General features: G+C 35.7%; 1 protein-coding gene across 2 annotated transcripts; it reads right to left on the bottom strand.

The window, feature by feature from the left end:
* Window positions 1-5417: 5417 nt before the first annotated feature.
* Window positions 5418-11123, bottom strand: LOC110609206. Of its 2 annotated transcripts, none has more exons than XM_021748631.2 (9): window positions 10763-11121; window positions 10170-10282; window positions 8954-9722; window positions 8505-8861; window positions 7986-8174; window positions 7674-7901; window positions 6616-6931; window positions 6345-6528; window positions 5418-6146 (listed from the first exon to the last, which is right to left on the bottom strand). In XM_021748631.2, the coding sequence occupies exons 1-9, from the start codon at window positions 10961-10963 to the stop codon at window positions 5663-5665; spliced, it is 2841 nt and encodes a 946-aa protein (XP_021604323.1). In that variant the 5' UTR covers window positions 10964-11121; the 3' UTR covers window positions 5418-5662. The 2 variants fall into 2 exon arrangements, with proteins under 2 accessions (XP_021604323.1, XP_043810288.1); XM_043954353.1 differs by having other exon boundaries at window positions 5729-6146; window positions 6341-6528; window positions 10763-11123.
* Between the last annotated feature and the right edge of the window lie 2193 nt (window positions 11124-13316).

The raw sequence follows: 13316 nt of genomic DNA, 5'->3' as shown, positions 1-13316 counted from the left end.
GAGGTCTCTAAGCTTCCAAACTTCGATCTTTGCTCAAAAATCTTCAAAACCAAGTTAAAACTCATCAAAACATGAATGATTTGAAGGAAAACATCAAAACTAACCATGGAAGGGCATGGACTCACCTCTGCCCGAAAATGGAGAAGAAAGCTCGCCCATTTTCGGACATGGGGCCTTTTATAGGTGGCTGGCCAGACCATCTTCGGAGGCCAAAGGTGCTTCCAAAACTCTACCATGTTCGGCGGCCGAACCTGGCATTTCCCTTCAAAACTTTCTTTTCTTTCAAAACTCAATTTTCTTTCTTGATCAAACCATAAAAACATGTAAAAACATTTTAGAAAACCTTTATTTTACCCTTCTAGAAGATTCCGACATCCGGAAAATTTTGGATTCCAACGGAGATTCCGCCAGAAGGTAGGAAATTCCGGTGCCGGGGTCTAGCCGGGTATTATAGCTAGGATTAAGGCTAGAAAATGCTTGTAAAGGCTAGAAAATGCTTGTAAAGGCTAGAAAAGGCCAAAGATCTAGTAAGGGATAGAAAAATGTCCGAAAGCTTGCAAAGGCATTTAATGCCAAAAAGCTCATTAGGGTTAGAGAAAGTCCGGAAGCTTGCAAGGGCTAAAAGATATCTGGAAACTCGCAAAAGCATTTGATGCCCAAAAGCTTATCAAGACTAAAAAAAGCCCAGAGGCACGTCAGGGCTAGGATCAGGGCTAGGTAATGCTTATAAAGGTTAGAAAAAGCTAAGGAGCTCGCAAGAGCTAGAAAAATGATCGGAAGCTCACAAAGGCATTTGATACCAGAAAGTTTATTAGGGTTAAAGAAAGGCCAAAAGCATGCTAGGGCTGAAAAATACCCAGAAGCCCTTCAAGGCTATAAAAGGCCAGAAAGCCCATCAAGGCTATAAAAAGCCAATAAGCTCGTCAGGGGTAAGAAAATGCTCGAAAGTACGCCAAGGCTAAAAAATATCCGGAAACTCGTCAAGGCATTACTATATCACTCATCGTGCACTCGGTCCGACGAATAAAGCCATATGATCCAGATCATGAAGACGACTGTCACCTTCGAATCTAAAAAATCGAAGACCAACGGAGGGACCTCTGATGCTACAAGAGACTCGCCCAAAGTAGGCAATGAGCTGTCACCACAGAATAAGTCCACAAGGAAGGGATGTGATAAAAGAGTAGCACAGTCCCACCTAAGGAAAGGAAAACCCGGATACTATAACATCTGATTCTTTACCAAAACTCCTTCTCCCTAGATAGGTCGAGTCTCGGCACCAAGTTACCATTATCAAAAATAGTCTAGCGTATCTTATTACACCTATAATTGCGATATCACCGACTTATCCGCTGATGATATCCTTATCAGGTAGTCGATCACATTATCGTCAAATTATCAGAAAATATTATATTTTTCTCCATCTTCTTACAGTGTAAAAGGAGAAGGATCACAGAAGTAAAGATACATGGTTCTTTCATACTACTATTGAGTTCTAAACATTATACTCGCCATTCTCTTCAACTTATCGATTTGAGTATCGAAGTGACTATCATGGGCACCCACCACCTCACATTCTCTTTCTTATAAATTTATTGTAACAGCCCGGAAACCGGTATCCCTCTGTAACGGCCCCAAACTGCTAGGCGCTAGGATCCAGATCGGCTTAAGGCCGCCAGAACCCATAGCAAGCCTAACCTGAATTCAAAGTATCTGACAAATTCCATACATGATCCGATATAAACATACAATTGGAAAACATTTCTTTAAAAACTACCAGACTTAACCTTAAAACACTCAGATATACCAATCTGAAATAGCCCCCAGGGCTTACACCAGTAATTCTGCCCGTGTTAGGGTCAAGGGAATCAAACTCTTTCTTCCCTTACGGTCTGGTCTTGGGTCACGGGAATCAAACCCTTTCTTCCCTCACAGTTGTCTTTCACTGGAGTTTTATAAACACATCATCTGTTAAGCCTGATTTGACTCATTTCTCATCAAGAAACATAAAACAGGATACATGCATACACAAGGGATTATGCATACTCTAGGCAAAGCACATACTAAACCATAAACACACTAACCTACTATCTGTTACATCATTTTACATACATCTCTTTATTTTACATCATGTCCACTATTCTATTACACAAGTAGTATTGTAGCTAACTTTCTGCTGCTTCTGACTTCCCATGGCTAACTCTGAACCTGCAAAACTGGGGTTAAGGGAAAGGGATGAGTTACGAGAGCCCAGTGAGTAGAAATACTGAAAACAGTTCATTAATTACACACGTTCATGAAATGCATCACAGCACAAACATTTCACAGCTCGGATTAGACATGACCTCAAAACTCCCTCTGTCGGCGCCCGATTCCCGAAGGAACTCACACAGGACTTTCACTGCTATGATAGATCGTGGGCTATTGATGTCGCCTTGGTCCAATCCCCACTAACAGGAAATAATGCAATGCACCATAGTCGTGATTCTAATGCAATCACCCTAATACATCTCATGGTATCCATGATGCAAGAACTATGCTAAAAGCATTCCATTTTTCAATATAAAAGATTAGGTTTAGTTCTACTCACCTTTGCTCCTCTAGCAGATACTGAACTGACTCTGCAACTACTAATACTGACGATCTCCTCGATCTCTCGAGTCCAGTCCTACACAAATGGACTCGAATGAGGTGTCAAACATATTCTGAACAACTCATAAACAACTCTTAAACATTCCCCAAAGAACCCCTAAAACCTCCTAGAACAATCACATCTAGCATGCAAAAGAAGGCTGAACAGAACACTTTCGGCGGCAGGTTCGGCGGCCGAATGTCCTCTCCAGAGCCGAAACTCAAGCACCTTCGGCGGTCGAAACTCTACTTTCGGCTGCCGAACCCTTTCGGGGGCAAGGTTCGGGGGCTGAAAGACACTCCAGAGACGAAAGTCTCTAACCTTCGGCGGCACCTTCGGCGGCCGAATCCCCCTTCCAGAGCCGAAACTCAAAACTCTCGGGGGTGAACTTTGACAACCGAAGCCACCTCTTCAAGGGGTTCGGCGGCCGAATGTACCTTTGGCTGCCGAACCTGAGTTCATCCAGAACTCATCCTCGCCAGCAACCAAGCTCCTCAATCCATTCCAACTCTCAAAACATGCATATCACAACTCCTCAACACACATATACTCAAGTATATGTACAAAAGGGTCCAAAACTACCTAAAACCCCAACAAAACAACATAGCATAACACATAAACATGCTTTCAACACCAAAACACCAAAATCATGCTTTTTACCCTAAACATGCAACTCTACCCAAAACTTCCATAAAATCAACACAAGAAGCTCAGGATCTTCACTTACCTCTTGATAACAAGAAGATGAACGATCCAAATGTGGAGATATGAACCAACTCGTCCTCAACTTCTCCAAACTTCAAATCTTAGGTTTTTTTTTAGCTCAAAACCTTCAAAACAACAACAAAACTCTTTAAAACTTTGCAAGCTGTGATAAAACCATAAAGATGACTCATGGAGGACGTGGCCTCACCTCAGTTTGTGAAAAGGAGGTAAAACTTATCTATTTCACCGACTGAGGGTGCTTTATAGGTGGCTGACCGCTTCAGCTTCGGCGGCCAAAACACATGCAAAACCATGTAACGTTCGGCGGCCGAACTTGAGCTTTCGGAAGCCGAATCTAAGGCACTTTCGGCGGCCGAACATTACCTTCGGCGGCCGAAGATGGCAATTGTCCCCATAGTCTTTTCTCTTCAAAACTCGATCCTATCTCATTCAAAACCTTTACAATACTTAAAACATTTTAGAAAACCTTTCTCTTACCCTTCTAGAAACCTCTGACATCCTCGAATTCCACTGGACGGTAGGAATTCCGATGCTTGAGCTAGCCGGGTATTACATTTATCCAATTACAGTACAATTTCATTCGGACCACATTATCAGTTTATAGCAACATTATAAAGATATTTTACCTTTTGATTTTTTTTTAATGGGGAAATAGCATTAGATGGATGACCTATCTTATAACATAAAGACAAAGATACACTCTAATCATTTTATTTATTTATTCATAAGTAGTTGCTATGTAGAAATATTATTTTTTTTAGGAACATTTATGATTTTATTATTCTATTAAAGAATTCACGATAAAAAGAAGTGGATTAACATATCAAATTCTCAAGTCTGACTCGGAATGGACATTCGTTGCTAACAAATGAACAACCACATTTACAGACGTATAGGTAAAACAATATTTAGTATCAATAATCTTACTTAAATGAGATTTACAATCAGTAATAATCAAATTAAAAAATAATCTGACTGTAAATTCTAATGAATTAATTATTTAAACAACTGAAATATTATTAGTTGAGAGAATTCCTTTAAACTAAAATATTTGGCAATTCTAAAATGGGTCAATTCTCTATCATTCTTGTAAGCAACTTCAAGAGATTGGGCTTTGATTTTCTTGGTTATAACCTGCGTTGCATTCTAAATGCAATTTGCATTGATAAAAAAAAAAAATTTATCATGCTAAAGAAAGTGTAAATAAGGATGAAAACAACTTCGACATTTTTTAATTTAATTCAATCCATCTCTATTATTACGAGTTTAAATAATATAAAATTAAATTTGATAGTGATTTGAGTTTAAAAACTAATATTTCTAATAGATTCGATTGAATTTGAATCAGACTTTTTTTTCTTTCTTTCTTTTCTAAGAATTCTGGTCGACTTGTATTGGGCCAGGTCCAATGATGTTAAATAAACTTTGAAATATTAATGCCTAATCCAATGTGTAGGTAATAAAGTTAATTTACCAAATAAAGGTATAAATTATTATAAGGTCTTATATTTTATTAAAATTAATTATTTAATAATCACCTAATTAATTTTTTTATTATTATATAAAATCAGAATTTTTCATCATTCTATCAAATAAAACATCAATTAATTAATTTTATTTTTCACTATAGAGAGATAAATAATATAAATAATTAAAATTATAAGAACTATGTAACACATATCATTAATATTAAATGGACTAATATTATAATTATTTAATATTAAAACAGGAAACAAATTGATATTTTTTTGATATAATAATTAAAATATTTGTTATAAAACATATAGATATTTTAATTAAATAGATAGAGATTTTATAATTAATTTTTGTAAAATACAAACACCTACTAATAATTTATCTTAAAATAAAAGACTAATATCAACAAGTGACTATTGAAAAATTAATTTCCTGAAGTTTTTCCAATTCAATAAAATCAGTAGATGGCAGTATATATATACTGTGATTCCCACCAACTAAAATCTGTAACCGATTTTGAAAGAAATTTAGTCTTCCAATTCATTTAGTAAATTTGATTACCTATCATGAAGAAACAGATCCAGAATCATAAGCAGTGCCCATCATATATTAATTCCAGTATAAATTTGCACTGTTGATGGTAAATGTTTTAGAGTCACTGAGAAAGAAATAAATAAACATAATTTACAACTGTGATTCTCGTGTATGGCTGGATCAAGTTCTAAGATAGTGTTGGATCAACTGCACGTAGTCTGAACAGTACATTTCACATAAAATTGTAATCAAACACTATTATACACAATATTCTTACAACAGTTCCTAAACAGATTACACGTTGTTAAGAAGCTTTTCGTACCAACTCCTGTGAACCATGCACGAAACAGTTGCCACCACAATTAAAACTTCAGCAGCCTCCACTACCATATCTGCAAGAAGCGCTACTCCTACTCGCTGAAGAGCTGCGGCTGCCAATTCCCTTCCTTTATGACCGGTTCCTCCAAAAACAACCCCTCTCAAAGCTAGATAAATACTGCGAGACACTCGCGCAAATATGGGATCCCCAGCTTGCAAGCTCTTTCCCAACATGTTTTCCATAAGCTTTTCCTTTGCTTGGAGCTTTTCAGCATCAAAAACGAGGCCTTTGCCTTTTAACAACCCACTAATTTTAACAACAATCTCTGCTATGCCAACATCTTCAACTCTGTCTAATAGTTCATAGAGTTGCTTCATGCACTCAGATGCTAAGTTTTCCATGTCCAGAGCATTGGACACTAACTTCTCTGACAGAAGAATTTGATGGAGGATCAACAAGCTGAAAAACATAAACATTTAGTTACAATTGGTTTTGATAAAACATTGAGAATCAACAACAAGACAACTCTTTATTTTTCTGTGGGGTGATAGCAGACGGTGGATGGGATGGGGATCACTCTCCCAAAGTAGATTCAGGTTGTGATTTAGATATCCTGTATTAAGAATATAAGTTGAAATTGTCTAAAAATTCACCAACCTTGTAGAAATAACAATGATTTTCTGAAATTGTGACTGGACAGCTCTCAGCCTGGATATATTAAGTTTGAGAGTTTCAGGTAGAGCTTCTGGTGTCAGTCCTCCTATCCCACTTACAAGCTTTAACAACCCAAGCCTAACCAATTTATCCACCCTTTCTCCCTTGCATTCTGGTTGGTTAGAACCTGAAAATTATGTACATCAGCAAATAAAATATACTCCAGCAATTTCTAAAATGATTAAAAGAAATAAACGATAACTACTAATCAAACCTGTAGCTGAAGATCCAATCTTTGACACCATTGAAATGGATCCTCCAGTACGAAGTGTTGTTGGAAGTAGCACTTGGGAAGACTCTATGTTACTTTCCAGAGCAGTTAGGGAATCTATGTGTTCATCCCACTCTTGCTCTGCAATTGGATGCACAGAGGAAAGCCACTGCCTTGCAATTGTTAGCGAGGATAAAGCATCAGTTGGTGGTCCATATCGATTGGCAAAAGCATTTTTAAGATATTCCAAACCAGCATGGCCCTTGATGAGAGGTTCTATAAATCTAATACGAGCTTTACTGATCTCTCTCTTAAGAGCCTGCAAACAAGCAATCACCGTAATTTAATAGCCCTTCAATATTTTGCATATTCTACAGTTTCAACCAGCTTAGTAGTGTTACACAAGTTTGTGTGTGACCACCACTGAGAATTTTAACATGTTATTTAGAACATACAGGCATCTTGGTTTGGTTAAAACTTGATCTCATTTAGAAGCACAAAAAGAAATAAAATGCTGCCATAAAACTAAAAGTGATGAATCAAGACTGTAAAAGATAGTCTCGAATGAATTGACTAGAAAAAAAATGTCAGAATAACTATGAATAACCACAGGAAACCCCAATATGTGATACAAGCTTTCAAGTTTGAGAAAGAATGCAACAACAGATGCAGGCATAGTTATCTTCCAAGTAAATGAAACATCTGAGGCAGATTCTACTAGACATCAAAGACATAAAATTGACAAGACTTCCAATTACAAACAGGAAGGGGGAGAAAGGCGGAAAAGGGGAAGGGGAGACAGACAGAGTAAAATTTCTAACATAGTTCAAAGATGATTACTGAAATACATATAAAATTGTGTATTGAGCTTTATCATCTATATAATTCAAAATTTGGAATTTATAAGAATATTTCTCAGCAAATCCAGCACAAGCTAGACAATGCAGCCATGCATTGCATAATGAAAATTAACAACTTCCCTGTCCCAACCCATGGCTAAATCACTAAGCACTGCAGCTTCAGAAGTTTAGATGGAAAAGAATTTACAACCAGAAACACACCTGAATCTCCTGTAGAACATTACGCAGACCTTTAATCACGACGAATGAAATTAAGGCATTTGATTTATCTCCAACTTTAAAAATCTCTCTTAGTTCTTCAAGCAATTTACAGTGAGAGCTCTTCAATTCTTCATCATTTGCTGGGGCAGAAAGTTTCTCTAAAGTTACTAATGCAAACTCTAAGATCTTCCCCAGATAATCCATATCTAAAGTTCCTGAACTCAGCACCTTTAAATGAAGGAAAGTTTGTCAAGACACAGTATTAATGCCTCAGTACATGAGCAAAGTAAGCAAGAGCTGCAGATTAACCACCTGAGAGAGAATATCAACATCTATAGTTTCAACAATCTCCTGTCTCCAAGTCTGAGGAGACATCTCGCATAGCTCATCCCTAACTTCCTTAATGAGTTTTAGAATCCAACTAAAATCAGGCTCGTCCTGTTTGACAGATTCCATAACACAATCCCAAAAAGCCCTTTCCATTGTTTCTCTCACTTTTTCCTGTAGGACAATGAAGTTAAAGTGAGCATGTGAGAGAATTTCTACTGTGTCCAACACTAACAAATCATTGGTTGATTAAATAATGGGAGACAATCAGGCATAATGAAATAACACAGGAAATCAAGCGTTTTAGGATTTGTAACTTTGATCCTACAATCTATCAAATGACAAAATGACTAACCAATAGACGATTTTGATTTTTGAAGATGTAGAGAATAATTAAATCAAGCAACTAGTTAAGAGGATTTCTACCTCCATTCCACATGCAAGCAATCAAATCAATAAATACTTCTGAACAAACAAAGAAACCATTTAAATTGGCATACAAACCTGAACATTGTTTGGATCTTTGTCGGCAGCATTAAAAGTATCAGCTAATCCACGATGATATTCATGGACAATTTCATTTACAAGTAATTCATTCTCACTGACCAACAGTGTATCAACGCTTTGATGGTCATCAATGATCCTTTTGGCAGAAGAATTGGTTACTGAAGAACCCTCCAATGAATGAGGTGGACATGAGGATGAAATTTGACCAGAAGATGACTTCAATGGACTCTTAGATTCCTCGTCTCCAATAAATTTAGACCGTATTTCAGTAAGAGCACATTCCATACGTTTAAGTCCAGTATTACCACTAAGATGCTGCACTTTTTCCCTTAGAAGTTTCTGCTCATCCAAAACCTAACGTTGCAAAAAAATATTGAGTAAAACATTAGACACAGAAATAAGTTCTTCACTAGTTTGCTTTATGTCATAGGTAAGCAGGAATCAACCTGCTTTTTGATAGCCTCCATATCATTAGCAAGAGTTCCATCATCTCCTAAGGTCAGTTTGCTTTGCATCATAGAGAATTCAAGTTGGCATGCAGCTCTCACCAAATCCTCCTCCAACAATTTAGCATCCTTTAACTTCCACGACACAAAGTGATGTAGGTAAAAGCACCATGCTTTATCAAAAGCTTCCAGTTGAAATCTGAAGGTCTTCTGACTTGGAATTTCAGAGGCTATTTCCTCTTGTGAAGTTTTAATAGGGCCATCTATTATAATCTTGAGCAACAACTCAAACTCTCTAATGAATCTAACTGCAGATTCAAGCAGAGTAACCTCACACTCGCCTTGTCCATTAAGAACTGCATCTGGATGTCCCATTATCATATATGCACATAGCACAACTCTGACTGGATATCTTGATAATGTTACTGGCATCTGAGCTTCCTCTTTAACAGACTTGGTTGTTTTGGCTCCTCTCTGGGTATTATTGCTAGAACTGCCTGTATAATTTTGGACAACAGCAATCCTAAGGAGGTGATCAATGTTGGCTAGACTAGGTTGACAACCTCTAATGGCCCACAAAAGTCTGAGGCGACTCTCCAGACGGTCAACTAAAGCTTTTGTGGTATTAATGGTTGCTGTTGACTTGATAAGGAGAGCAAGCTGCTCAAATGGCATTGCTTTAACAGATTCTTCATTGATTCCCAAGGATCTATATGCTTTTGCCAAAGAGAAAGTAGTTTTCTTCAATTTCACAAAACGCCTCCAGTACCTGTTAAACTCCCAAGATCACAATTACATGGGACATCAAAGGACAAATTCCACAGAAATATTCTCAAATGATTTGTTCCCTTTTAATGTATGCTGACATGTTTATTGAATCCATTCCTTAAATAGATTTGTGTCAAATGTAGCAAGTCAAAAGTATGTTGATATGGTGCATGTGCTACTGTGCTACTGAATGACCACTGCATCTTTCTGCAATCCATGAATGCGTTATATGCTTTAGGGGCTGTGTAAATCACTTGTTCATCAATTAAAAATATTACTTTAATAGCGAAGAACCAGAGTTACACTGGAATAAAAAGAAGACATATATAACGTTAAAGAAATGAGAAACAGATAAGGGAAAAAAATCCTCCCCCAACCCACCACATACCCCCCCCCCCCCCCCCAAAAAAAAAAAAAAAAAAAAAAAAGAAAAGAATCCCATCTTCACCTTGCTAACTTTCTTGCAAGATACTCCTGCTCATGGATCATCTTTGAGTTGTCATGCAGATGGCAGCTCAAGTTTCTTCTCTGCCTTAAATGTTCTGCCCTTTGTCTCTTAGCCTAGTCATTATCAAATTAAGATCTCATAAAAAGAAGATAGCAACTTAAAAAGATCACAAACAGAAAATACAAATAATCAGCCTACTCAAAAAGGCACATGCTGCAAGCCACCAGACAGTGATATAAGCAAAAAACTATGCTTCCGAATTTTTATCGGTAATTAATACAACAAAAATCAAGATCACAAACAAAACACTTGCACAGATAGATAGACAGAGAGAGAGAGCAAGAGCGAGAGCTATTTAAATAGAAATGATGGTTTGATCTAGTTCAGTTTTTAATTTCCAGGGAAACAAACAAGCAGCTTTCTTTCTTCTCAAAGTTTCTGAGAAACGAAAGAAATATATAATTCAATAATAATAACGACATTATTAGTTGAAATTCAATTATTAAGGGAAAACATCATGATAAATAAGATATTTGCGGGATTCAAAGAGATTAAAATTCAGACGCTGTAGATCAAAACCACAAAGCCAGTACCTGTCGACGGAGATTAGCCTCTCTGAGCTTAGCTTCGATATCCTCAGCAGAGAGAGGGGTTTTAGGCTCCGCGAGAAGACGGCTCCTCAACCTTCGAGGAGGCGCCTTCAGCGGAGGTGAAAGAGAAGAGGACGTCGTTTCCTCCTCGTTAGCCGGAAAATTCAAGGCAACTCCATTGGCCATCCTCTTCGACTCCGTCATTTCTACTCCGGTGGATGCGATTTTACAGATTTGAAATAAATACTGAAATTATTATGTATTTTGGTATAGTGGAAGGATAAAAACTGCAAAGAAGGGAATTTGATTAATTAGATCGCACCAGAGACGCGTTTGTACGAGTAAACAACTAACAGAAATCAACTAACTTGTGCTATTTGCCTTCATTTCACTAGAAAATCTAGAATGTTCCTTGTCTTCACCTGGAAATGTTCTTTGCGTTTCTCGATTTTTGTATCCTAAACGGTGCCGGATCTTGCCTAGTCGTGTAGAGTTTTTTCTTTAATTATTATTTTATTCTTTGTTTTTTTTAAAAATAGAATACATTATATAAATTTGTAAATAAATGCATGCACCTTTTTTAAAATTAACTTAAAATTACTGCCTAGACCACTCCAGAAAAGAACAAAGCCTAATTAAAAAACAATTCTTTGCATTCTGTAACTAAGTAGAAAAAACCTTACCATTTTTCACATATTTAAAATATTTTCATGACAAGAAATTAAATATATTAGAAAAGAAAATACATAAATAGCACAAAGTAAATAATGAAGGAGGAATTAGTGATATAGCTCATGAGTGTGAAAGACCACTACTTGATAGAGTATTTTTCAAAAAGAACCAAATATCTCATGGAATGCAACCAATTGTAAATACTAACAATATCGAGGACAATAACATAAGAGAAATTAATTTACAAAACAACTGGACCAATGTATCATTACATATTATAGGACAACAATTAGATAGAATAGAAGAAAAGATAGATAGAAATCATGAAGAAATTACAAATATAGAACATATAGAAACACCACAAGCACCATCACCAACAACACCTAAACCAAATACAATATATTTATCCCAACGGTATAGTAATCCAAAACCATATAATATAGACCCAGCTAAAAAACAAATTAATAAACCTTTCACAAAAATGATACCTCCATCACAAAACCCCATTGAGATAGTAACACTAAATCCAAAAACAGAATTAAATGATATGTCAAAATTATTGCAGAAAATTATAAAAGAACAAAATATTTCTAAAGGAGGAATTAAACAAAGTACGTCTCCAAAAACCAATATAACAGGGGGCATTAAAATAAATGAACCCATACAAACTCCAAAAAATATACCAAGCGAAAGTACCAATAAAGATAAAAATAAAATCACTATTTTAACCGAATACAATGAAACCTCTTCATCAGAAGATGACACTATAGATAATCCCTTGGAAGTATCAGACTCTGACCAAGAAGACAATATTCCTGTAAATACTATAGGAAGAAATTATGATAGAAGACCAGATGATTTAAAAATATTAGACAGAAAACAGAAACAATATAATGCAAAAAATATTTACGAATGGAATATAGATGATATGTCTGAAGTTGAAATTATACAAATAACCAAGGAAATGGTAATTGTAGGAAATATATATAAACAAAGAGTTGGAGTTACTGAACAAGAAGCAGCTGAAAATATAATATTAGGTTTTACAGGAGAATTAAGAACTTGGTGGGACAAATTATTAAGTAATGAAATAAAAACTAATATATTAACAGCAAGAAGAATAGATAGTACCACAGGTGAACCAGTTATTGACCCAACAACAGGACAAGCACAATCCTTCACATTAGCTTATTTAGTCTATAATCTTATCTCACATTTTATAGGTGACTTAGATTTATATACAGAACGCAATAGTGAAATATTACAAAATCTTAAGTGTAGAAAGTTAGAAAATTTTAGATGGTATAAAGACAATTTCCTAAAACGAGTTTATGCATTAGCAGACCCAAATGCCTATCATTGGAAAGAGAAATTTTTAACAGGATTACCAAGATTATTTTCTACAAAAGTAAAAGAAACAATTGAACAAAAATTTGGACATATATCATATGATGATTTAACATATGGAGATTTAATTACATGTGTTAATTTAACAGGAATAAGATTATGCAGAGATATGAAACTACAACAAAAATTAAAAATGGAAAATAGACAATCTAGAAAAGAATTAGGAAACTGGTGCGAACAATTTGGTTTTGGAACAATAAAGAAACAAAAATATAAAAGAAATAAACCTTTTAAAGACAAAATCTATAGACAATATAAGTATCCTAGAAAGAAGTTTTATAAGAAACAAAATGACAAACAACCTACTAGAAAATCATTTAGCAAGAGACCATTTAAAAAACATACTTACAAGAAAAATAATTTTAGAAGACCCAATAATAAAAATAACATAACATGTTATTTATGTAACCAAAAGGGACATTATGCCAAAGAATGTCCTGCGAGAAAGAAAATATATGAACTAGGTTTAGAATTAAAA

This window comes from Manihot esculenta, chromosome 2 (assembly GCF_001659605.2).
Source record: "Manihot esculenta cultivar AM560-2 chromosome 2, M.esculenta_v8, whole genome shotgun sequence".
In the NCBI taxonomy this organism is placed as follows: Eukaryota; Viridiplantae; Streptophyta; class Magnoliopsida; order Malpighiales; family Euphorbiaceae; genus Manihot; species Manihot esculenta.
Note: the sequence above shows the minus strand (reverse complement) of the source record. Positions and strands in the feature narration are given on the sequence as shown.

Bases quoted from the DNA above. Each gene is read 5' to 3' on its own strand.
- LOC110609206 (XM_021748631.2), bottom strand. From the start codon at position 10,963: ATGACGGAGTCGAAGAGGATGGCCAATGGAGTTGCCTTGAATTTTCCG. The intron at 9,723-10,169 runs GTGAAGATGGGA...GGAGTTTAACAG, and splicing joins CTTGCAAGAAAGTTAGCAAG to GTACTGGAGGCGTTTTGTGA. The intron at 6,932-7,673 runs GTGTGTTTCTGG...GCTTGTTTGCAG, and splicing joins ATGTTCTACAGGAGATTCAG to GCTCTTAAGAGAGAGATCAG.